This window comes from Dasypus novemcinctus, chromosome 16 (assembly GCF_030445035.2).
Source record: "Dasypus novemcinctus isolate mDasNov1 chromosome 16, mDasNov1.1.hap2, whole genome shotgun sequence".
Classification (NCBI taxonomy): Eukaryota; Metazoa; Chordata; class Mammalia; order Cingulata; family Dasypodidae; genus Dasypus; species Dasypus novemcinctus.
The window spans coordinates 91808263-91836188 of NC_080688.1; the positions used below are offsets into that span (position 1 = coordinate 91808263).

Genomic DNA, 27926 nt, shown 5'->3' on the forward strand with positions numbered 1-27926 from the left:
ATAATTGGAAAGGATGAAGGCAATAGCTGAAGGGTAAGCGAGAAGGGTAAGCTTTCATTAGAAATGGCTGAAATTCTCAAGTAAACAATTTCATCAAAATACCTTCCTCTTCATAAATAAGTGATGTAAGTGTAGATCTTAAGTTACTAATAAATGGAATAATTAGTTCACCTATTAAAATAATGACAGAAATACAATTTGAAAAAGATGATTATAGAATCCCCTGATAGAACTTTGAGTTATTCTTGTAATTTGGAAAGTTAAGTTTAGGAATGCATTTCCTTGGGCAAATATATACCCTTTCTGCTCTTTAGACATTCAAAAGCAGTCACTTTTTGCTGAGTGTATTTTATAGGAGAAATAGATATTACGATAGTGCCATTAATTATATATTTACAATTCAGCCTGCTGCTAAATCTTCAGCTTCACTTTATACATGCTGCCTAGTAACACCCGGGTTCAGATTTCTGGTTATTGTTATATAACTTGAAATGGAGACATTTAGTATTCTCTTTTCATATTTTTAAGTCTAGAGATGTGAGTTTTAGTCTTTGCTCCATTATTGCAAAACATGTAATAGAGCATTTCAAAAAGGAAGGTCCCTTGGCATGTGCTGAACATCTTGCCTTGTACCTTTCCTACCCCTTTTCCCACCTGACTGCTCCTCAGAATTTAGCAAGTAGGAGGACAAAGGCCCAGAGTAATTCTGAGTTTGGGAGAGGTGCTAACAAACCAATAGCACATGTAACAGTAAATAAAGAAACCTACACTATATATCAATAGTTCTAGAAATTTGCTTAGAATTTAATGTAAGAACCTTTAAATAACTTAATAATGCTTGTAATTTTTTGTTAAAGGATTAAGAACTCTGTAACTGACTTATACCACACTTTCTACACATAAAAGATGGAGGGGAGGGGCTTTATTCCAAAAAGTTTTAGTATAACAGACATCTCAATTCCTAGAAATCAGTGTGGTCATAATGAAAACAACTTTGGTTAGGAGCCACTAAAGATATAGTGGCCACTGAAGGTTCTGAAGGCAGGGAGAGGGTAATACATGGGCATTTGGGGGATTTGAGAATTGTCCTGAGTGACATTGCAATGACAGATATAGGCCATTTTATATCTTGCCATAACCTACAGAGTTGTGTGGGAGAGAGTGTAAACTACAATGTAAACTTTAACCCATGCTTAGTGGCAGTGCTCCAAAATGTGTTCACCAGTTGCAATGATTATACCTCACTAATGAAGGATGCTGTTGATGTGGGAAAATGTGGGATGTGTGGGAAGCAGGGCATTTGGGAATCTCCTATATTTTTTATGTGACATTTGTATAATCTTAAGTATCTTGAAAAAAAAAAAATGTAAACCATTCCACATTTAAAATAATTGCCCTGAAATTTTTAAGAGTATTCTTACATTGTCTTCTAATTTCCAGTGTTGTTGTTGAGAAATCTGATGTCTTTTTCATTTCTTTTGCTTGTGATTTTTTTCTCGCTTTTTTTTAATTAAAAAAATTTTACCCTCTCCCACCCCACCCTGCTATGTTGCTGCCTGTGTCCATTCTCTGTGTGATCTTCTGTTTCTGTTTCTTTCTTTTTTTTTCTCTTCTTCAGGCTTCACTGGGATTCAATCCTGGGGACCTCCAATGTGGGAGATCGGTTCCCTGTCGCTTGTGTCACCTCAGTTCCTGGTTTCTGTAGTGTCTCACCTTGATGCTCCCCTGTGTCTCTCTTTTTGTTGAGTCATCATCTTGCTGCATTGCTCATTGCATGGGCCTGGCTCACCTTTACCAGGAGGCCCCTGGGATCAAACCTGTTCATTTGCCCATTCTTTTGAGCCACATCTGCTTCCCTTTTTTCTTCCTTTTGAAATCCTTTAAAAATCTCTTTATATTTGATAGAAATGTCTAGTGAACCTGATGAAAAGGAAGAAAACCAACTGCCCTTTTTTAATATGCCTTATTTTACTGCTTGACATTTTGATCTTTTTAATGATCATTATCCAGTGGGTAGAGGCATAAGAACTGGAAATGGGATTACTGGCCTCTGATACCATTTTGGAGGCTGAGGCTTCTCACTTGCATGAGATGTGGTGCTGTCTTGTTGGCTGGGCTCCTAGGTGCCTCTGAGTTTTGAAATCAGACCATGCTTACTGCTTTGATCCTCTCTTACCCCTTCCTGTCTCTGTTCTGAGGCTCAGCTCAGAGGCTTTGTGTTCTCTCCAACCCTTCTAAGTGTTCTCCACCCAGTTGGGATTTTCTTCTCTCTAGTCATACTTTAGGCCTCACCTATGGCCTGTCAAGTCATTTTTCAAAATTTAATTTGTACAATTAGTTTTAGGTGTTTTGAAAATGGAAGGGATCTGAAGCCAAAATGGAAATCATGAAATAATGGAAATCATGGGTATTAGCTTCACGATACATAAATCTGGGTGGTAGGACACAGCTTGGTCTTTTTCTGCATGTTTGAAATCTGTTCCAAGACATAAAATCAGCACAAATGCTGGGAAAGGAGAAAACACCAGCAGTGTGAGAATCAGGAGCCCTGGGCAGCCTGGATGAAAGGCCCCCAGGCTCTGGGTCGGGAAGACCTCACGCTGTGGTTCTGAAGTCAGGCGAGTTCAGGGAGAGGAACAAGATGCTTATTCACCAGTCTTCAGTTCATTCCACCAGTCCCAAATCATTTATGGAACACCACTGTGTGCCTGGCACTTTTCTGGACCATACAGATACAAGGCTGGACTAAATATTGTCTTATTAGTTTGTATGCTTGTCTTATTTACCCTTTTCGATTGTAATTATTCTATGGTTGTATATCCCTTCACTGAACTAGTATAGAACTCTTTCACAGAAAAATTAGATGGCATCCTATCACCAGTGCAATTTCCCAAACAGACTCCTTAATATATCATGAATTCAGTAAAGAAGAAATTTCACACGGAGGACCCCCATATGAGGGAGAAACACATTTATAACATTGAGTTAAATCCAGTGTAAGTCCTGGGTCACTGGAGGGTTGTCTTCATTTTGGGCAGCAGGCCGTTCGGTAGGAATCTCAGTGGCATGGCTCTGTGTATGCGCTTTCACCTCCTCCCTGGCTCGATCTGTGCATTGCCTCTCAGTGACATTCTCGCTGCTATCTCTGCATTTCCACTGACACCTTGCTTTTCACATCAAAATCAAACACTTCTTCCAGGAAGCATTCTCTACTCTTAACAGCCACACCCCCCCCTCCCATCTCCAATCCACTTCATTAATTGCTTCCTCTTTTAAAATTAATTTTTTTTAAAACTTTTTTTAGAGTTAAAGTTATTTTTGTGAGTAATTTTTCTTGTTTAATAGCCTATGATTTCCTTGAGAGAAGAATCTGCCTCTTTTCACCTTTGCTTTCCCTAATACCATCCAGGGTAGTGTTTTTGGAGTAGTTGTGTCAGGTCTTTCTAAAGTAGGAAAGTAGGTGCAAAATAGTCCTTTGCTTCCAAGGTCCATGCTGTGGAACAGAAATGCACATTTTTGCTCAGAGTCTCTTCTGGAAACTTCAAGATGGACTTCCTCAAGGCCCCAGGGGGAGCCTGCATGGGTGACAAAGTCCTTACTGACAGACTGCATGAAAGCCAATAGTTTAGCATATCTGAGGACTGAGACTTTGTGTAGTTCCAGGAAACATCCCATTGATGAGTAGGTCTTATGCTTTATAAGGACATTTCATACTGGTATATTTCAGGCTCTTTTCAAAGTACCAGTCCATGAATTTTTCATACAGCAAATTGTAAAATGTGAGGTTTTTTGAAAGTCAAGTAGTGGCCTTAGTTCTGAATTGCCTGGCTTTTGTTATTTCAAGACAAGCATTAAGCTTTAGTTTAACATTTTTATTACATATGAATAATAGAGTACACATATTGAAGTTTCACGGATGTAATTTTGTGAAATATACATCATGGTAGATTTAAAAATGAGGGATTTATTTTGTCATTCATAAAGTTGTAATGCAGTCAGGAGAAACTATTTGTTAAAAGATAGCATCTACTTAACCTCCTTATTTATTTCTTGTAGGAGAAGGTTAGATCCACAATAAATACATGAAGGAATAAGTAGATAGGGAAATTTATCTTAGAAATAAGATCCCTGTCATGGTTTTGAAATGTTAAATGCATGAAGACCTGTCAGAGAGATATACGGACATTTATTTTTACAGTGCATTTTGAAGTATTTAGCTATATTTGTCATTCTCTAGTACCTGTAAGCAATGATCAATTGATGCAGTAATTTGAAAGTCAGTTTTTTTTAATGGGTATAAATGTAGTATACCTCTACACATATGTTATATGGCTATATTAATTGGCAATTTTAATACCAATAAAATACTTTAAATATTTTGTATGAATTTCTTAAATATTTAGCAAATTTTACTTATTACATTTAAAATCAAACTTTATAAAAATATTACTCTATAACATAAGTATAGGCATTTTCATAAAAGGCTGTTTCATAATTCTGTTCATAAGAATTTGTCAAACTCTGAGTGATTAATTTGTTATAATGATCCACATTTCCTTTAATTTGGTAGAGCCATTTGTTTGAAACTTGGGATTTTTTTCCCCTCTTAAGGAACTAAGGAAATTTATAAAATTATGCCTGAAACTTCTGTGAAAATTATGTACTCTCTTTATATCTCTTGATTGTTTTATAATTTAAAAGATATATATTATAATCCTATATTTTCATTTGCATTAACTTGCTAAAAACCCAACCCCATCCTTGACATGAAATCCCACTTGCAGAGCCATTTTCTCTTTTTGTGGGATAGTCCTCTTATCAAATTATTAAAATGTTCCCATTTTGAATATTGGGTTTTAGTTTGCTTTTATTTGATTGTTCATTATCCTAAATAATTAGTTGGATACTAATTCATTTTGTTAGTCACAGGAATCCTTTAAAGTAAATTACACTAGAAATAAAAAGTGTATTTTAGTGATGATTTCATGAATGCAAGGGACAGATCAACCAGAGGAACTATTAAAGTTATTTTGTTTATGTTTTTTTATTTGCTCTTTTATTAGAGGTATTAAAAGATCTTAAACTGTGAACCGTGGGGTTGAAATATTTTCTAGTGTGAGTCTTGATTTGTTGTTTTCAGTTTTCCTTACAGAAGAAATCCTTAATTTTCCTCAAATACCAATTTTTAAAAAATAAGCTGCCATAGTCTGATTCTTACTGTTCCCAAAGGAAACTTGGTATGTACCTGTATGGTCATTCAGAAGGACACCTTGTTCAGGAGATACCTTTGGGTGTGCTCTCCTTGCCAGAGAGCATGGTGGCAATGGAGTGGTTTGGTGTGTCCCTGAGCAGTGCTGTCACAAGTGGGTCTCTCCTCTGCACTGTGGCGGGCAAGCAGGGGTGGCCACGCACGGCAGAGAGCACTGGATTGTCGGAGTAGTTTAGTATGGATAGCTTTTCATTTAGCCTTTGCTCTGACAGCCCATGCCCTGGATAAGTGGTGTGGGCCTGTACAGGTGAAATCTATTCTCACATTTGCCTCAGGGGTGACTGGACTGTAACAGAATTTTTCAAACCCGTTGGGCCCAACCGCAAAGCAGAGAATAAATGGCTGAAGTGCCAGGCCTGGACAGAAAAATCAATGCCTGGTTATACAGACATGACAGAGCAGGTCTGCAGTCCTCCCCACAAAAGTCTGTGCTTTTACCTTAAAAACCTGCTTCTTTCTGGGTTTTATGTGCTTGTATGTGTGTAATATTTACATTCTTTTTTCTCTGTCCCTCTATGCAGGAAATTTACATGCCATTTATGTGACAGAAGTTTCACGGAGAAGTGGGCCCTAAACAACCACATGAAACTGCACACGGGAGAAAAGCCATTTAAATGTTCATGGCCCACGTGCCACTACTCGTTCCTCACCGCCTCGGCCATGAAAGACCACTACAGGACCCACACAGGTTTGAGATGCCAGCTCTCTGCACGGAGGCCAGCAGGCTACACTGTGGGCCTGCTTCACCATGTGCATTGATTATTTTAAAGCTCATCAATAGAAACGATTTCATGTTTGAAGAGCTTGCTTTAAGATTGTAGTAATTGTATAGTAACAGGTATGGTATTTCATTTTTAAAAAATGAGATGCAGGATAATTTTAAAGTAATATTTTTGTGTGTATATGTGTATGTGCACATGTTAATAAAAGGCAAGCTCCATTTCTAGAAGTTCATTTGGAAATATTATTTACATTTCCATCGAGAACCAGTCTTGTGTTTTGCTACTGATATAGACCAGTTCCGTAATATTATTTAATATTATTGAATCTTGGTTTAACTTACTGTTTATAAAGTTTTTAATCAAATTAATATTTGTTTGAAGAGGAGATTGCTATCAAATACAAGAGTTTTTGACAATTAATATAGAGACTAATCTACTCTAACTTTTTAAGAAAGTTATAAATTTAACAAGAGTTCGAATTCATGGTCATTTTATGTGAAAGCATTTAATGGGCTATATGGGATTTGAACCAATTAATAGTAAGTGCAGGATTCACAATACATCTATGATAGCAGTTGGGCCTTCATAAATATATATCCCATTAAAACCACATTGTGATATTCTGTGTTTGCAACATGATTTTCACTGTCTAAAACAGTGGGCTCAGAACTGCCTCACATTCTTATACTTGAGTACTCTTATCACTTTGGCCTTATTACTGTGAGCTATTTGTTATTTTTGTGCTCTTCTTTCTCTTTATGCCACCCAGAAAATACTTTGTTTCAGAGAAATAAAATGAATAAATTTTCATCAGCATTCCCAAATGTTCTTCTGATTGCCCAGAATCCTGCATTATTGTTAGAAATTATAGGTTAAAAGTTCTGCTGAAGCAGTGTGTGGGAAGCCCAGGCCTCCTTAGCTTCTTTGACAAGGGTGTTGACGATTTAAGGTCTCCAGCCTGCCCTGAGAGATCACTTATATCGAACAGCAGATGAAAAGCCAGTGCAGATGTAATTTATCGTCGGCGTTTCCTTCTAAAGAATAATTGTGGAGACTTGGCTAGATCAATAATATGGATTTTTGTTGTTAGGTCTTGTAGTCTGCACCATAATGAGAGATAGGGGACAGTGGCTGTTTTCTAATAGAAAATAAAGGATTGGTTTCCATGTCTTTCTACATTTGAATGCAAAATGGCACACTTGAAACTAATGCAAGTTGTTAAGAAAAGAAGTCTCTTCCATTATATCTCCACTATCATATAAATATGGCATGTTAAATGAACCTCCTTCTAATGCGTGAAATAGTACACCTAGTTTTTCTTGAAAAATAGTTATCTTTATCCTCTGTTTCCCTACTGCCCAACCCTAACACCCTTACCCACTCTAAACAACAACAAGAAAAGGAAATGAAAATTGAATTTAAAATGGAAAAAACAAAAACAAAAACCAACAACAAAAAAAATACAGAAGGAAGTCACTAAGGTAAATATGACAGACATAATACAATGGAGAGTAACATCCTGAATTACATCTTATATATATAAAAAAATCAAGGTCACTAATATATCACATAGAAAAGGAATAATTCGCTTATCTTTGTGCCTAGGCCTATTTTACAATAAGGAAAGGCAATAAAACTTTATAATATAGGATGTGTGCATAGAGAATATAAATCTCTTAAGGATTTTTCTTTGCTTGTTAATGTATTTCTTTTACCAGAAAGATATGATTCCCTGAGAACTTCATAAATGAGAAAAAGGAAGCCTACTCTTCTTGAGTCTAGCAGTAGTAAGAAAATTCTCTCCTCATTAGAAAGATTGCCAGGGGGTGATGCAGTACAAGTATCCCTTCTGCCACACACCTGCCCGGTTAATGGGTGCATATGTGCATGTGCATGTGAGAGTGTGTGTGTGACTATGTGAGGGTGAGTCTATGTACATCCTGGCACGCACACACATTCCCACTCATGCACAAGGGGTTAATACCAACAACTAGGGCGATGAATAAACTGTAGAGAACAATTTTGTCTCAAAATGGAATGGTATGTTAATATTAATGAGCAAATTATCTTTTGGGATTTTTAAAAAAGTCTACTTTCAGTGTTATTTAATTGATAATACAGCTAGTTAGAAAGATTTATACTTCAAATTGATTAAATAATTAAATGAGTAATTATAATTAAACTTTATTCTTCACAACCCATCTATGCTCTTCTGTTTCGATATTGAAATAATGTTACCAAAGAGTAAGCTTAACCCCAAAAGTGGAGAGGAAAATATTTTTAAATTCAGCCTTATTTTTTTAAATGATGATAATGAGCATTTTAACTTATTGTGAAGTAAGATTTGGGTAAAATGTTCTTTATTAATGAATGTTCATAAAAATTAGAAAAGCTAGTAATACTCTTTAATAAAGGGAGGTCTCTTTGATTACTAAAGTTATTCTGCCTTTCAATATTTCCTATTTTTTTCCAAAACCAACCTAAAAAAAGAAATTATATTTCCAAAATGCCTCAAGCTAAATTTCTGTTATGATATATTAAAATGTTTTAGAACAAAGCAGGCTGACTCTAGCAAAACCCTTGAAAGACTTGTTGCATTAAATGTCTAAATTAGCCAAGTAGATAAAGGTAGATACAAATGATTTATTTTGTTTCTGGAAAATTGTTTTATAATTTCACTAAATCTCTCCTACCTTGCCAGCACATATTGCCTAAATATGCTACAGTGGAACGATTTTTGCATTTATGAACCATAGGGCACAATGTTAGCTCAAGTAAAAATACTAAAAAATGAGCATTTACACACTTTAACAAATACTAAGCCTACAAATCTCTGATTGTTGCAGAGGTTTCCAGTCAAGAGCTATAATTAAAGATGAATAATATCAGGTTTTCTGTAGCATTCCCTAGACTTCTTTTTTTTTATGCCATGAAAGTTTGAGAAACATAAACAGTATTGAATTGCTATTGGTACTGAGCAATGTGGATTTTATTGTTACTTGAGATCTTCAGTGTGTTCAAGGAAGCCATTTAATTCATATTAAGTAGGAAGTTATTAAAGAAGGTCCTGATAGAATCAGGTAAAACCAATTCAGTATCAGTAAGTTGCTAGAAAATTCAATATGTTTTATTTAAAATACTGTATATTAACTATTCCAAGCAATCTTTACTCAGCTCAGAGAGGCCAGATGTATGGGAATTGTAAAAAATCAGCATATGCATAAAAACTGTTCAAGTGCATAAAGCAGCCCCATCTGGAAGACATCTAACAGAAATGAAGTTGTACAAAACCATTCCATTGATAATAAAGCTAATTTTTATGGGTCTGACAAGTATGTAATTATGTTCAGTGGTGCTTTTCAGATTTTATCACAGTCAATAAACCGCAGTGGTAATTTCATTCCCATTTGACATATTTACATGGAAACATTTGATTGGAGGAATTAGTAACCCTGAAAGCCTTGATAGATATGTTTTAATGATCTGTGACCTCCACAGTCCCTCATCTGTTTACTGTTGCAACAGGCGAGAAGTCCTTCCTGTGTGACCTCTGCGGCTTTGCTGGTGGGACCCGACACGCCCTCACCAAGCACCGGCGGCAGCACACAGGTCAGTGGGGCCACTGCTGCCCGGGGTGTGGTGGCCGCAAGGCCTCTCCAGCAGGGTGGGGGAGGCGAAAGGAGGGAAGGAAAACAGCCCCAGCTATTCTTTTTGGTTTTTGTCCACCATTCTTTTTGATTTTTGTCAAATGCATATACTTGGGAGTCGAGAAAGCATTCAATTTGGATAACAAGATATTAAATAATCTCATTGTACACATTAAAAGTAGGCATATTGCAGATTTTAGGGATCAGGAGTCTTCAGGAAATTCATGTTAAATAGATTAAAAAAAAATTCTGGCTCCCAAAGGCCAGATCTCTCTTGCTGTTTTTTCTGTAGCTGAGATTTGCCTGGTAAATGAGTCGTTAGTCTTTTTGTTGTTGGGTTGTAGCATCTCTTTATATATCATAGATATTAAACCCTTATTGGGTATATGATTTCCAAATATTTTCTCCCATTGGGTTGGGCTGCCTTTTCACCCTTGATATCAAGTTTCATTACTACTTTGTATGCTCTAATATGACTTATAAGTAATTATTTTTGTAGTTTTAAATTAAACATGCCTTGATCAGTCCTGGTTTATGTCTCCTGTCCCTTCATAGTTATTAATTGCACCAATTTTTAGTACCTGAAGTGTTCTAGTTCAGATGATAAATCATGTGATAACCTGAATTGTAACTTAGTGTTGGACTTTTCTTTGGGTAACATGAGAATGGTCAAATTTCGCAGTCGTACTCAAAATGGAATAAAATTGAGGTACCTAAAATATGTTGTTTTATGGTACCTTTTGTTTCATTCTTCACAGAGTTATATTTAACAGTTAGGTACAGGTAGTGTTAAAGCCTAATAGGTTTTTTGCAAGATGAATGAAAGTTAACTCAGGACATTCCTTTAGATCTTGAGTCTCTGTGATTAACATTTCCATATAGGATAAGGATTATTTTTGAGTCAGAGAAATTTCTAGTGTTTAGCATAACTTTGGAGATGAACTTAACTTAAAATAGAATTTTATGTTTAAAATTCTTTTTTAAGTTTAAAATTTTATTTTAAGTTTATAGAAAAAATTGAAGAACTCATCATTTTAATCCACCAACTTAAAAATTCAATGTCGGGAAGAGCACAGGAGAGCCAGTGACGGACAGTCAGCCTTGACAACTATCTTGAAAAGTTGGAGTTATGTGTGGTGAAAGCATGATGTGGAGATTTTTATTAGGTTTTTTGTTGATTGATGCTCAAGTTGTTACTACTGAAATGCCATTGTAGCTAGCATCACACCTGTAGGGTGGCCTGGGGAGTTACCCACTCAGCAGTCCTCCCCTCACCAGTCATACATACCTTCTTCCCACCACGATGGAGACAGCCACGCTGTGAACACGGTGCGTGCAGGTGATAGATCATAAAGCCTGTGTTATGCAGCCACAACTTTATATTTTATGTCAGGTCCAGAGGCTCCTTATTACTTTGCTATTAACTTGATACTGTATAGGACAATGTCTCAGAGACAGAAGTATCTGTCTTTTTGGCATTTATCTGCCTCTGTGGCACAAATCAAAGGTGATTCTTTAAAACAAAAATCAGTTCCTTAGAACGTTCGTTTCAACGAAAATGGCTTAGTATGACTCAGTCTAGGCATAGCTTTTCCACTGAATTTACAACATTTAAGTAACACACAACTTTTTTCCCAAAGGCCAGACTTACATGGTACATTTGAAATCTGTATTTCTCTGACGTATTCCTCTTTGACAGGGTTTACCTTTTACTACAGAGTGCCCACGCAAATTACAATCTGCTCAGAAAGGGATTGGTATCAAAAGTGTTCCAAATGGCGTAAATAATTCCCTGTGGCAATATAGACTGTCTAGGGGGCTGACAAAAAACATCTTCCATTCCAAGATTTACTTTTATCGCCTGTCAGAGACCCTTGATTCAAGGGCAGGGAGCAAATCCTCCTGTGCAGCTGAAGAGTCTTGGCCAGCTTAAAACCACCAGCCAACCCAGAGGAATGCCAAGTGTTAGTTTTCAGGAGAAGTGTCCATCCTGCCTGACAGATTGCTGACACAGAAAAGGACACTGCTCTGTGTCAGCAGCCATCCTGGATCCTTCTGCCATCTCTTGTTTCCTTTCTGACCAGTGGTACCTAAGATACAAAAGGCTCCTTAATAGATCTTTTGGGAGGAGTGTTGCTCCTAAAGGAAAGTATGAAAACAACAACTTAAACTAATATATACAGTTAGGTCAAATACGGGAAAAATAGCATAAATACACATGTTCCCTTGGTTCTGCTTTTTTAAAATAAGGTTGTATATCAATAGCCCTTTTGACTTAGAGAAAACCTTTTTCAAGAGTGGTCACCAGTACCATCCAGCCCATAGATATCTTCGTCCTTGTAACGTTAGGATGAGAAAGGTTTCCAGAAGAAGCACTGTTCTCAATGTAGCATGCCAGTTTGATTAGTCAATCAAAAATTTTTCAATCACAGGTATTTGCACCCCTTCATAGTAACTGTCTCATTTCAAGCATTTAAATATTTAGTAGACAAACTGACAGTCTTATTTAAAATGTGTAAGATTTTCATGCTAATTTCACAGTCTAGAACTTGGGTTTACATTTCAACGATATATTGGAACATACTGAGACTAACAAAAAACGACTTCTCTGTTTCTGAAGTATAATTTCCTGAAGAAATTACTCAGAAATTACTTTTAAAATTCACCAAATTATGTATCAGAACATAAAACTTTTTAGCATAATTGGTGAGTTACAAATTGACTAACGTGTACAGAATTGAATAAACGGTAGATTGTGTGAATTGACATGGAAGTTTTCCCCTATCAGGATCCCAGACATGAGTGAGTCTTTCTTAATGGTTATAGCATATTTATGTAATGTAATACATTTGTAGTGTTCCGTTATTTTCCTATTAGCCTCTATATTATAGTTCAATGTTTATTATATTACATAATTTAATCTATAGTGTGGTCAATGTAAATATAAAATAGCAATTTAAAGTTTATAACAATATAATGCTAGTTTAGTATGCTACCTAGCTAATATATTATTAGCAGTACAGAGAACATAGATGGTTTTTAAAAAAATGTTCCTTTTAAGATTAAGAGACACAGATTCCCGGTGCTGCTGACAAAAATGCAGGCAGACACAGAAAAACACACAGCAAATTGACAGAGCACACAACAGTGGGTGGGGGGAAGGGAATTAAAAAAAAAATTCCATAGAAGCCTAAAAGTAACAAACCACATTGAACCTGCCTTTATGTTACACCCCTGAACCAAGAAAATTAAGTATAAAGATTTTATGTGAACTTTAATTTAGATCACTGAATTAGGTAATGGGGTCCAAAATGTTATCCTTTTAGCCCCTCCAGATTCTTGCTAAAATTCATGAAAAATGGATAGCTTAAAGATGATTTTTTTTCAGGCTTGCTTTTGTCCACCAAGGCTATTAGAATAAACAAGGTAGAAGTGAGTTATGATACCAAAACATTTTTCAAACAAGTAGATTGAATGGAATAAGGAGATGTCAGAATATACTTGTGAATTTGCATAATGGAAAAAAATCTTTAAATTGCTTGACCACTTAGATTGATGATACTTGTGTAAAATTTGAAAAAAAAAATTAGTAGAAGATTTATACTACTTGAATTCTTATTTATAAAGCTACAGTACTCATGACAGTATTGTAATAGCATAAAGATAGACAAATAGAACAGTGGAAGAGAATAGTCTAGAAATAGACCTGTGCATGTATTTGTCATGGTACAATATTTAAGGATAAATCTAATAAACAATATACAAAACCTCTATGGTGAAAACTTGAAAATGTTGCTGAGGAAAAGTATAGAAGACCTTAATTAAGTGGAGAGATGCAAAGTGTTCTTGGGTCTCACAGACAATTTTGTTAAGCTTTCATTTCTTCCCACATTGATCAGTCCAAATCTTACCAGGCTTTGTTTTTTATTTTGGTAGAAATTTGCAAGCTGACTTTAAAAGTCATATGGATATGCAAAGATCTATGTAACCAAACAATTATTTATTTATTTAGTACTATTATTTTTAATTTTTATTTTTTTTAAGGTTTATTTTTATTAATTTCTCTCCCCTTCCCCCCTGTTGTCTGCTCTGTGTCCATTTGCTGTGTGTTCTTCTGCGTCTGCTTGCATTGTCAGGCAGCACTGGCAAACTGCGTCTCTTTTTGTTGTGTCATCTTGATGCGCCAGCTCTCCATGTGTGTGGCACCACTCCTGGGCAGGCTGCACTTTTTTTTTTTTACCCGGGGCTGCTTTCCTTGTGGGGTGCACTCCTTGCACGTGGGGCATTCTTACGCGGGGGTGCCCCTGCATGGCAGGACACTCCTTGTGCGTGGCAACACTGCACGTACACCAGCTACCACATGGGTCAGGAGGCCCTGGGTATCGAACCCTGGACTCTCCATATGGTAGGCAGAAGCTCTATCAATTGAGCCACATTTGCTTCCCCCAAACAATTTTTAAAGAGAAGAAAAAACTTGGAAGGACTTACATTTCAAGGTTGATTATAAAACTACAGTAATCAGTCCTATATTGACATTGATGTAGACTAAGTAGTTTATAGTATTAGACCCACACATATATGGCTGGTTGATTTTGACAGAGATGCAAAGGGAATGCAGTCTTTTCAACAAATAGTTCTAGAACAATTGATGCCCATAAGCTAAAATAAATAAATGAAAGAACTTTGATTTGTACTTCTTACCATATACAAGAGCTAATTCAAAATGGATCATAACCTAAATTTTAAAGGCTAAAAATATAAAAATTCTAGAAGAAAATATCAGAGAAATTCTTTGTGACCTTTGGATTAGCAAAACTTTCTTAGAAATGACATCCAAAGCCTGATCCATTAAAGAAAATGTTATTAACTTGAAAAATTAATTGAAGATTTTATAAATTAACTTTTACTCCTTGAAAAACACTGAGAAGAAAATGAAAAAATGAAAAGACAAGCTATAGATAAATATGTGCAAACCATAAATCTGATACAGGACTTGTATCAGAATATGTAAAGATCTCACAAACATAATTATAAGAAAAAAACCCAGTGTAAAAAAAAATTGCCTAAAGATTTGAGCAGACACTTCGCCAAAGAGTATAAATGTATGACAAAAATGCACATGTAGAGTTTCTCAGCATCATTAGTTACCAGAGAAAAGCAAAGTTAAACCAAAGACAACACCAGGCTTTGACGAGGGTTTGGAACAACAAGAACTTTCGGACACTGATAGTGGAAACGTGAAATGGTAAAATCACTTTGGAAAACAGTTTGGCAATTTCCTGCAAAATTAAATATATAGACCTACCATTCCACTCCTAGTTATTTACCCAAGAACAAAGGAAATTTTTGCCCATACAAAGACTGTACATGAAGATTCATAGCAGCTTTATTCTTGGTAGCCACAAGCGAGAACACATCAGATGTCCTTCAGTGGGTGGATGGATAAGCAAACTGTAACACATTCATATGATGGAATACTACAGAGCAATAGTAATGTTTTAATGCCCAAAGTCACATGAGTGAACCACAGAATTATGCTGAGTGAAGGAGGCCAGGCAAAAAGAGTACATGCTATGAGTTTCCATTTATATAAAATTCTAGAAAAAACTAACTAATATATCGTTACAGAAGGCAAATCAGTAATTGTTTGGAGGTGGAAAGAGCAGGTCTACCTAGGCAAATACATGTCAAGTTAATAAAACATTCAATGATAAGTGTGTGGTTGTGCAGGTGAGTGTTTCATGTAGTGTTTATGCTTTCCACGTGAACTGCACTTTGACATTAATGTGGAATTACATTACTCATTTAATTTAATGAACAGTTCTTCTAAACTAAATATGCATGTGTAAGTTTTCAGATACACATATGCATGGATGTTTATGTTTCCATGATAATATATGAATGAGTCCTGCATCAGGTTTGAAGAGGTTGTACTATTTTCTGTTAGCCTTATATAACCACAAAGGTTATAATTTGTTCCTCAATTAAAAGCAAACCCTGCCATAATCATGAAAGTGATTATTTTATGTAAGTCAATTCAGTACAGTTGAGTTGTGTGAAGCAATTTAAGCAGCTTGACCAGAGGTTTAAAAACTGAGAACAAAGCAGATCCTGGATCTGCTTGGTTAGGGTGCTCATAATGGGATTTATCTTAAGGATAGATGATTAAAGTTAGGGATAAAAGTCCCTTTCAGCTCCTAGAGCATTTTCCTCTGCTTTGTATATATCATTTTCTCTCTACAAGAATGATTCAAATAGAAAAAATTTTATGTCATGTCTCCTCTCCAAGTAAAACAGTAACTATTTCATGTTTGCCTGAGAGGTATCTTTTTCCCTGTCCTGAGCTCTTGGTGAGAACCCTTTGTGTGCTCCTTCATCTGTCTTGTCAGAATTGTTTCCACTTCGCAGTATTTAGGTAGTCTTGTTGCAGCAGTCATGAGAGCGGCTAGTCCCTGGGCCTTGGCCACATACTCTGTGTGATTTTAGTCAGCTCTGACCCTCACAGCTACCCTATGTGTTTTGTGGTATCCTCCTGAACTTGCTCGAGGTCCAGCAGGTAGCAATAAAATATGGCTAGACTGTAATTCACACTGCAGTCCAGTGGGCTTCTTCTAACTATGACACAGTGCTACAGCAACAGATAAAATACCATCAAAACAGGGGAGTGGGTGCAGCTCAGTGGTTGAGTGCTGATGTGCATCATACAATTAAATGTTCCTACTTTTTTGGGTAAGGCCACATAAATAGACTTAGAGAATATAGGATGAATTTCTAAATGTCAAGGCAGGTATGGTTTTGTTGCTGAATTGGTATAATTTTAAACTATGTTATTTCATCCTGTGTCTTCTTCATAAGGTCAGTATATATATGAAACTTTAATAGAAACATGGGAAGAGGTAAAAGAATTGTTGAACATGCATAAAGTCAATCTACCATATAAGTAATATTTGTCAGGAAAAAAGTTTGTTGAGAGAAAAATTACTGTGTATTAGTTGTTTTTTAGAGGAGGGGTTTTCTCTAGTTCAGTGCTGTTCAATAAAACTGTGATGCAAAGTACACTTGTTATTTGAAATTTTCTAGCAGCCATGTTTAAAAGAAGGTGAGGGAAGTGGATGTGGCTCAACCAGTTGAGCAGGCACTGTATTCGCTACAGGGAGCTAGATTCTACACCCAGTGCACCAAGCTAGGCTTGACATCATCACCACAAGCTAAATACCACATGTACCACAACAAGCAGATGCCTAAACCAGGAGAAGCCACAAGCCAGCAGATGCCACAGCCCATGGGGAGTGGCTCAGGCTGTTGGGCATTCTTCTCCCGTGGGTGAAGTCCCAGGTTTGGTTTCTGGTGCCTCCTGGAGAAGGCAAGCAAACAGTGAGCAGTCAGAGACCATTTAGGGGAAGTTTTAAATAAATGAAGAAAAAATAAAAGTAAATAAATCCTTTTAAAATAAGAGACTGAAAACACAGACAACTTTTTAAATCAAATATATCAAGCATTATTTAAATATATCAATATAAAAAATATTAGTGACATTTTTTCTGTCCTGTGATTTCAAAATTTCTTATATTTGTGAGATTTCTAGAACATCTCAAGTCAGAAGCTAAATTTTCCTTTGAAATACATGATATATGTTTAAATTTGCTAAAACTTATACTTAAAAAGTATATTCACATTCCAAAGCCATTCCAAACAATAGTTTTCCAATAGTTAAATTAACTCTCAGTTTTTAATTTACGTTTACATTAATTAAAAATAGCCACGTTTCAATTGCTTGGCAGTGTAGCTACTGCAATGAAAAGCAAATAGGGTCTTCCGTGAAAATGGTGTCAATGTAGGGAACACAGACAACTGCAAGGGTATAGAATAAAAGGAACCAGGTATTAAAAAGGGATCTTACCACACACAAACAACACAATAAATCCTTATTAGAAAGAGAAGCTAACCAACCAAATAAGCTCATCAAGATAAGCAGGTGCGTAGATACCAACAAAAAATTACAAGCCATACTGCGAAACAGGAAGACATGGCCCAGTCTAATGAACAAACTCAAAACCAGGAGGAGATGCAGAACATGGAACAACTAATCAAGGATGACCAAACAAATACCATGAATCAACTTAATGAAGTGAAGGAAGAGATAAAGGATATTAAGACACTGGGGGAACATACTGATGATATTGTAAACATACATATAAGAGATCTGATGGTGATGAATGGCACGGTGCAAGAAATCAAAAATATACTGGAAGCACATAACAGCAGATTTGAACAAGTAGAAGAAAGAATCAGTGATGTCGAAGACAGCACATCTGAAATCAGACACACAGTAGAAGAGATAGATAAAAAGATAGAAAAATTTTAGCAGGGACTTTGGCATTTGAATGACAACTTGAAATGCACAAACATATATTATAAGCATCCCAGAGGGAGAAGAGAAGGGAAAGGGGGAAGAAGGAGCATTAGAGGAAATAACAGCTGAAAATCTCCCAGTTCTTTTCTGGGACATTGACATACATGTCCAGGAAGTGCAGCGTAACCCAAATAGTATAAATCCTAACAGGCCTGCTCCAAGACATATACTTATGAAGTTGTCCAGTGCTCAAGACAGAGTATTGAAAGGAGCAAGAGAAAAGAGATCCATCACATACAAGGGAAGCTCAATAAGATGAAGTGGTGATTTCTCATCTGAAACCATGGAGGCAAGAAGGCAGTGGTATGACATATTAAAGTTTGAAAGAAAAAATTACTGTCAGCCAGGAATTCCATATCCAGCAAAACTGGCATTCAAAAATAAGGAAGAGTTCAAAATATTCACAGATAAACAGAAATTAAAAGAGTTTATCAACAAGAAACCTGTCCTTCAAGAAATACTAAAGGAGATGTGCAGGCACTATGGTCCAGGCAGATAGCACATGAGCTCAATGCCTTGTCACTGGGCCCTACTTTGGGGTTTGTGCTCCCCAGTATGACAGAATTGGCCTCAGTTTTTATTTCTGTACACATGACTCTTTGTTCCCTTCTAATTGAAACTGTAGTTGGTGCTGGGGTTGGTAGGTATACATCCAAGACATTTGAATCTTTGGATTGTCCATGTGCCATCTGGGCCCTAAGTCTCAACAGAGTTGCAACACCTACTCTCCAGTTCATTGGACTCACCCAGGACAACTAACAAGGTGGTGGTGATGGACAACCACCATACCAAGGAACCAAGAGAACCTACAACTGCAAGCAAGAGAGTACCATCCATCAGCCATAATCCCACAGTAAGCAGAAAGAAGGAAATAAAGATGAGAGCAGAATTGAATGAAATTGAAAATAAGGAAGAACTGGAAGAACTTAAAAGTTGGTTCTTCATTGAGAATGTTAATAAAATTGACAAACCCTTAGGTAGACTAATAAAGAGAAAAAGAGAAGATGCAAATACATAAAATAAGAAATAAGGAGGGGGATATCACCACTGACCCCAAAGAAATAAAGAGAGTACTTTGAAAAAACCCACAGCTAACATCATATTTAATGGTGAAATGCTAAAAGCTTTCCTTCTAAAATCTGGAACAAGACAAGAATACCCATTGTCACTGCTCTTATTTAACGTTGTTTAAAAGTACTTGCTTGAACCCTTAGGCAAGAAAAAGATATAAAAGGCATTTAAATTTGGAAGTTAGAAGTAAAAATTTCACTATTTGCAGGTGTTAAGATCCTAAACGTAGAAAGCCCTGAGAAATCTACAGCAAAGCTTCTAGAGTTGGTAAATGAGTTCAGTAAAGTGGCAGGATATAAGATCAACACACAAAAATCAGTAGCATTTCTGTGCAGCAATAATGAGTAATTTGAGGAGGAAATCAAGAAAAAATTTCCATTTACAATAGCAACCAAAAGAATCAAATACCTAGGAATATACTTAACTGTAGATATAAGACTTGTATGCAGAAAACTATACAGTATTGTTAAAGGAAATCAAAGAAGACCTAAATAAATGGAAGAATATTCCTATTCATGGACTGGAAGACTAAACATCCTTAAGATGTCTGTCCTACCCAAATTGATTTACACATTTAATACAATCCCAATAAGAATTACAACAGTATGTTTTACTGAATTGAAAAAGCTATCTATGAAATTTATTTGAAAGGGCAAGGGACCCCAAGTCCAAAGCCATTCTGAAAAAGAAAAATGAAATTGGAGGAATCATACTACCCAATGTTAAAACAAACTACAAAGCTACAGTGGTCAAAACTGAATAGTATTGATAGACATACTGACTAATGGAACCAAATTGAGAGTTCTGATATAGATCCTTGCATATACAGTCACCTGATATTCAACAAGGCCACAAAGTCCACTCTCCTGGGAGAGACTGGCCTCTTCAACAAATGGTGCTTAGAGAGAACTGAATATCCATATCCATGAGAATGAGAGAGGACCACCATCTCACACCCTATACAAAAATTAATTCTAGATGGATCAAAGATCTAAATTTAAGAGTCAAGTCCATAAAGTTCCTAGAAGATAATGTAGGGAAGCATCTATGAGATCTTGTAGAAGAAAATGGTTTCATAAACTTTTCACCAAAGGCACAAGAAACAAAAGAAAAAAATAGGTAAATGGGACCTCCTCAAAAATTTTTTTTCACTTCAAAGGAGTTTGTCAAGAAAGTGAAAAGGCAGCCTTCTCAGTGGAAGAATATATTTAATAACCAGCTATTAATATCAAGGACTAATATCAAGCATATAAAGAAATCCTACATCTCAAAAATAAAAAGACAACCCATTTAATAAATGGGCAAGAGATTTGAATACATACTTCTCTAAAGAAGAAATACAAATGGCTAAAAAGCACATGAAATGATGCTCAACACCACTAGCTATTAGTGAATTTCAAATCAAATCTATGATGAGCTATCATCTTAACACCAGTTAGACTGGTGACTATTAAAAAAACAGGACTACAAGTGCTTGGAGAGGATGTGGAGGAAAGGGAATGCTTATCCACGGCTAGTGGTTGTGTAGAATGGTGCAACCATTGTGGTGGACATTTTGGCAGTTCCTCAGGAAGCTAACTATAAAACTGCCATATGATCCAGCAATCCCATTGCTGGGTATATACCCAAAAGCATTGAAAGCAGGGACACGAACAGATTTATGCACATCAATGTTCATAGAGGCATTATTCACTATTGCCAAAAATTGGAAGCAACCCAAATGTCCGCCAACAGATGAATGGATAAGCAAACTGTGGTATATATATATAGATGGAATGTTACTCAGCTCTAAGAAGGAATGCAGTGTCAACACATGGAATAATATTGATGAATCTTGAAGACCTTACGTTGAGTGAAGTAATTCAGGCACTGAAGGACAAATATTACATGACCTCACTGATGTGAATTAAGCAAATTGAGCAGACTCACAGAGCTGTAAGAGTTTGGAAGATAGGTTTACAGGAGAAAGAAAGGGAGTAGAGGGTGTTGAGCTGATGCCCATAAGGGCAAAATCTATGATAAGGTGGAAGGGTGTGGTTGAGCAGTGGATGCGTGTGACAGTGGTGCAGTGACATGATTGGGTTTGGTGGTACTGGTCTGTGAGGGGGGAGTAGAGTGGGGAGAGTTGGGTTGGACTATCTATGGGACTGGGAGGAGGGTCAAGGGAAGGAGCAAATGACCTTTGGTGATTTGCAGGTCTGTGGTTAAACCTATAGTGTTAGAAATGTTCTTTTGGCAAATAGGGCAGGGGATGATTACTTGTGTAGGGTGTTGGGATAGGGTACACCTGGGATAGGCTTCTATCGAATATCTAATTGTTTATCATCATAGTGTATTATATTAGTGGGTGGAGACCCACATAATAAGAAAATATTAAACTCCTATCCTGGGGAGTCCTGCTTTATTTACAATTAGAGGGTCAAGAATCCCTCAAGAACATAGGTAGTGCCTAATCAAAGAAAATAGACCAATATGTCAAGCCCTCAATATTATTGCATCTAACTATGAATCTTATTCTTCAAAAATAGAAACTTAGTGGTTACCATAGGTTCCAAGGGTAAGGGGAGGGAAGAATACAATAGATGGAATGTAGGGCATTTTAGGATATTAGAAATACAAATATAGGCCATTTAAAATTTTGTCAAAGCCTCTAATGAAAGTGTACGATCCAAAATATAAACTGTAATATAAACCATTGACATGGTTGGTAGCAATGCTTCAATATTTGTACATAAACTGTAACAAATGTATCATCCACATTTCAAATTTTGTTAATAAGGTAGAGACTAAAAGTGTGAGAGTGTTCGGTATATGGCAATCACCTGTATTCTCTATGTGATTTTTCTAAATCTAAATCTAAAGCTCCTATGAAGATAATTTAAAAACTGGGTGGACTGTGGGAGAGTGTGGGCTATGGTGTGGACCATTGACCATAAGGTGCAGCAGTGCTCAGAGATGTATTCACCAAATGCAATGAATGTCTCATGATGATGGAGGAGGTGGTTGTTATGGGGGGCGGGGGGGTATGTGGGGACCTCATATTTTTTTAATGTAACATTAAAAACCAAAATAAATAAATAAAGACACTGGGGAAATGTATGGAAGAAATGTCATTGAACATACAAGACCACAGATCTTACAGTGATGAAATACACATCTAAAAGTTTTTTAATTTTTAAAATTGAAATTGTTTTTAAATTTTTAATATTTTATTGGTTATCTTTAAAATTATTTCATTTTGTTATTAATGTTATCAGTTTTTTGTTTTGTTTTCTTTTTTCATTTCTGTAGAGGTTTTTGGTTACAGGAGGATCACTGGGTCATGGTGTCAGTGTTGTGGGGACTCATGGGAAGGGGTTCACCTTGGGCATGCCTCTAAGACATATGAATATATTCACATGTTCATGGGATATTTTCTTGGTTGGTGGAGATCCACACAATTACTGAAAGAATATTGAATTCTCATCCTGGGGCGTTCTGCTATCCCCTGAGTGCAAGGACATTGTCTAGTAAAGGAAGACAGACCATTATGCCAGACCCTTGATATTGATGATTATACTTATAAACCTTTTCTTGTGAAATTGAAACTTAGCCTAGTGTTTTATACTGCCTAAGAGTTACCTCCTGAAAGCTTCTTTGTTGCTCAAATGTATCCTCTCTCTAAGGCAAACTCAGCATATAAACACACTCTCCCCCGGTGTGGGACATGACTCCTGGGTATTAAGCCTCCCTGGCACTGAATGATTATTACTAAGCCCCAACTAGCAATGCATTTGGAAAAAGACCTTGACCAAAGGGGGAAATGGTAAATACAAATGAGTTTTTATGGCTAAGAAATTTCAAAGTGAGTCGGGTTATTATTCCAGACGTTACACTTACGCACATCTCAGCAGTATCTCACTGCCAAACAGTAAACAGTGCCTCAAATAGTGGAGCTCCTGATGGCTCTATAGATATCCAGATAATGTAAGTGGGGCAGACAGTGCACTCTGTCAGTGGGCCTTACTTTGGAATTTATGCTTCCCAATGTAACAGGGTCTCTACACATGGCTCTTCTGCCCCTTTTATTTGAATCCATAATTAGCACTATTCCTGATAAATATATATGCCAGAGACTTAAATCTTTGGTTCTTCCATGTGCCATTTGAGCCCTAAATTGCAGCAGCGTTGCAACAGTTACTCTCCAGTACATTAGGCTCACTCAGGACAACTACCAAGGAGTTGATGATGGACAATCTCCATCCCAAGGAGCAGAGAATGTCTGCAACTGCAAGGAAGATAGCTCCATCCATCTGCCCAATGGGATATAAGACCCCTGTGAATTAGAGGCACAGTGGGTATCATAATCCCCAAATCCTCAAGATTGGGGAATGAACAGTAGACTAAAGTAGACTTATTTTGTTATAGACTTATTATTATTCTAGCAATGGAAGAGCTCTTATCATTGATTGTAAGGCAGTAGTCACCAGAGGTTCTGAGGGATGAGAGAGAGAAGAATAGATATAAAATGGGCATTTTCAGGACAATGGATTTGTCCTGCATGATGCTGAATACAGGCCATTGTTTATTTTGTCATAAATTACAAAAATTATATGGGACAAAATGTAAACTATATTGTAAACTGTAGTCCATGCTTAGTAGCAGTGCTGCAATATGGGTTCATCAGTTGTAACAAATGTACCACACTAGCGAAGATTGTTGTTAATACGGGAAAGAAGGGGAGGAATTGGGGCATATGGGAATCCCTTATATTTTTTATGTAACATTTTTGTAATCCAAAGCTACGTTTAAAATTTAAAAAAATTAAAACAAAACAAACTAACAAAAACAAAAAACCTAGTAAGTGGGAATGGGTGTAGCTCAATCAGTGGTTGAGTGCCTGCTTTGCATTTTGGAAGTCCTAGTTTCAATCCCTGGTACCTCCTAAAAATGAACAAACAAACACATTCTGATAAGTTGGTTATTTAGATTCTTTGATTGGACTTGGGTGTGGGGGAGTGGGTGGGGATTGAGGAACAAAAGGGAGAAAATATCAAATGAATTGTTCAAAGTATCAGTGTATACTGTGTTTACAGATTATACTTTGTGTTTCTTGTGCAAGCTGTTTAACTTTCCCCTGTGTGAAATATTTATATCTACAAAGGGCGGGTAAACTTGATCATGCTATTAAATATTGAACGATATTTGCTTCTTTGAGGCCTCTTTACCTTTCACTCAGCTTAGTGAACTAATTTCTTTTTATTTAAAAACTGTTATCCTGATAATATGATTTATTTACTTTTCTGAGTATTTAGCTTTAGGATTTTAATGAGTTTTACACTATTTTGAAAGTATTTCTCAGATGTTTTCCCTGGTTTAACCTTACTGAGATTTTTTCTAGTGGTTATAAGGTAACATCATTTCTTAAATTACTCTAAATATAGTGTGCTAAACCATAGCTATTATTTTAGATTCATGTTCGTGTTGGATAAATTTTAATCATATCATGTATACTTTGTTTCTATTCCAATATAGAAGCAAAAATTAATGATACTTTCTAACTTTCTAGCTCTGAGAATAAATATTCAAATGTCCTAAATATGTATTGTCCATTGAAATATTTTCTTAAAATTTCATGGAAATAAGTTTTTAAAATCATCAATACCAGGCTTAGCTCTCATTTCCAATTCCCAAAATTATTTATGTACAATATTTCTTGGTATATTACAGGAGAAAAGCCTTTCAAATGTGATGAGTGTAACTTTGCCTCCACAACGCAGTCCCATCTGACTCGGCATAAACGTGTGCACACTGGAGAAAAACCCTACAGATGTCCCTGGTGTGACTACAGGTAAGGGTCCCTGTCTCAGAGGAGGACAGGGGTCACAGTGAAGCTCACCAATGAAAGTGTTTTTCTTCTCATCAACATGAAGTAGCCCAAATTAAACCATGTCACCTATTAGTTTGCAAGTTTTAATATCTAAATCTAATGACTCTTTAATATATAAAATGCTTTTCCACTTTTTATAACCTTAATATTTAGATTTTATAATCTTTTGTACCAAATGTTAAGTGGCTTTATTTCCTTGTTCAAAGTCAGGAACCATTCTAATTTATGAATCCGCTCAAGACATGTGTGGAATCTCATTTCCCATGAATAAGCTCTGATTTTGGCACTGATAGAAATATAGGAAATGTTTCCTGCTTTTAGGGTATTATAGCATAATAAGGGAGGTTTAATACTCGTAAGTTTGAATGGTAAGTATTGAAAATATTGAGGAACAAAGAGCCAAGGAAGTACAAGGGAGGTCATTCCTGGCAAGGATATAGTCCTCACAGAGGAGTGCGTGCTTTAGCTATGGCTCTAATTATGGGTAAACATTTAAAGACAAAATGTATGTTCTAAGCTGATGAGGAAAGTGCAGCATTTTATTGCTAAAAGAATGTTAGAGCTCACATACGTTTCACCTGCCCACTGGGGTCCACAGTGGTGAAGTGGTTTCTTCAAGGCTGCTGTGGTATTTAGGCAGCAGGAGTTGCGAGGCCTAGGTGCACATGAGCGGGAGGCATATTTAGGCAACAGCAAATAATCCACTTAGGCCGTTCAACGAGGTACATGCTGACAGGGCATCATGGAAAATAAGATGGGCACGGGAGTCGCAGCCCAGTCAGGTTGCTCTGTAGCATGTGAGAGTCAACACAGACCTCCTCTGTTCATCTGGGGGACTCCCTGAGTTTGCATGCAACAGAATGCCATCTGATCTAGGAAGATTAATCAGCTGAATGGGGAAGCCTCGATTGGATGTGAACGCTGTCTTCATCCTGGGCTGAAGATCTCATTGTGCCTCTTCCATGTGATGACATGTTGGCGTTGAGGGTGCTTCTTTAAATGCAGTCCTGTTAGGGTCAGTATTAGGGTATATATCCTAAACCAGCAGCCTTTTAAAAAAAAAAAAAACTAGATTTTTCTTTTGTATTCTTGGAGATGTAGCCTCTGCATGCAGTAAATATCTTGCTGTAATCTCTGTTATTAAGCATATTATTACGTTAAGCTTTATGTTTAAGGTCGTCTAATAGTACAGAGATATTACAGATATATTTCATTTATTAATTATTTATTCAACTTTTTATGAGTTTTGTCTTTGCATAACGGTGTTTTTTTGAAATTTGATAAACTGGGGATCCAATTAGAGGTAGACCTAGATGTGTTATTTTAAAAGAAACATTAGTAAATGCTTTTCCCTAGTTAAACAAATTATACTGTTGTTGCTTTTCCTGTAAAACATAGAAAAGCAATTATAAAATTATATAAAAATTTCCTATATTATCACTCATAGCTCTTAGGATTATGTCCTTTCAGTCTGCACTTTTTTTGTTGTTTTGGGGGATTTTTTATTTCAGTATGAATCTTATTTTTCACACTTAACAAATTATAAACACCTTTCCATTTCATTAATCATTCTTTTGTAACTAGCATTTTCAAACTTATTTTTAAGTGGGAGAACTATTATTTTAGACAGGTTAGTATATGGAACCCCGTATGTGAAACTTAAAGCTAGTTGTTACCATTTATAAACAGCCATTGCGCAGCCCCTCAGTAGGTGAGAGGCACGCTCAGATTGTTTAGCCTGGAGCCTGGTGTGCAGCCTTCCCTGCTGATGAGCCTTCCTTCGTCGCTCCTGGTTTGGGACCACCCTTTCCATCTCAAGCTGCTCTCCAGTTGGTTCGTGCAGGACAGTCACTGTCCTGTACGTTCGCAGTGTGATGTTAGCATTTTATTTATAATTCTCATGTGGATTTTGTTTTTAGTTTTTTAAGTAGTTAAAAATATATTAATACAAAGTTAGTTGAGTAAGTGTTGACATGTCCTAGTGTTTCAAAACACCTAGTTTGAAAACCAGTGTTCTGCAATATCATTTTGGTACTGTTTGATCCCAGTTAGATTGATGCATAGTAATCAATTTATGAAGTTTTTGGACATTTAGACAATTTTCAGGTTTTTACTCTTAAAATGCTTGTAGTAAAATCTTTGTGCATACCCATGTTTTTTTGTTGTTTTTTGTTTTGTTTTGTTTTTAAAAATAAATACCTGGAAGTATGATTTAAGGCTTTTAATAGCATTCCATCAAAGCTTATGACTTGATTTTCTTTTCTCTGATGAGTACTGCATTTTGTAGTCTTAGGTTTTTGTATGCATAAAAGTGTTTCAAAGTATTCAAGATTTCTCTGATTGGAAAGTAAACGATACTATTTACTAAGGTTGCAGTTGTATTTCTTATTCCCTCTTCAAATTATCTCCCTGAAATAGCATACTTCTGTTTAGTAGTACAACTGAGCCTGCTGAATTCCATTCATATTTTACTCAGTCAGGTACAAGACTGCAAAGGAGGTGGTATTTTCCAAATATATTGTGACTGTCCTATGAATTCATTGTCAGGATGCTTAATCCAGTGATATCTCCCAAATTTTCTTTTGAAATGGTTAAAGTCCTTGTTGATAAAAGAGTGATTTTATCCTTACTTAAAACTTTTTAATAATTTGATTTTTATTGTGAGCAGATGGTTTGAGCACTCTTTGTTCATTGATGGTTTTATCATTCTGTGTACATATGGTTAGGTTTGCTTTTGCCAGTGAACAAAAGCCAAGTTAACCTTGACTTTTGTACAAAAAAATGTAAAATACTAGAATGTTTCTGAAGTTAGAGACTGTGAATGAAATAGAGAAGTTGCAGCAGATACTATATCTACCTCAAATCAAAAAAGAAAATGTCTGCTTTCACAAGAGACATTTTCAAGTACATATGATTTCCATAGATTAAAAATGTC

The 27926-nt window shown here is 36.2% G+C and overlaps 1 protein-coding gene across 2 annotated transcripts in view; it reads left to right on the top strand.

Moving 5' to 3' along the window:
- Window positions 1-27926, top strand: part of ZNF407 (zinc finger protein 407) — a 516959-nt gene that overhangs the window by 301705 nt on the left and 187328 nt on the right. For both annotated transcript variants that reach the window (XM_058277896.2, XM_071208590.1), the window contains 3 exons: window positions 5791-5957; window positions 9517-9600; window positions 24832-24952. In XM_058277896.2, the coding sequence (XP_058133879.1) occupies window positions 5791-5957; window positions 9517-9600; window positions 24832-24952 (372 nt within the window). The remainder of the gene's footprint in view (window positions 1-5790; window positions 5958-9516; window positions 9601-24831; window positions 24953-27926) is intronic.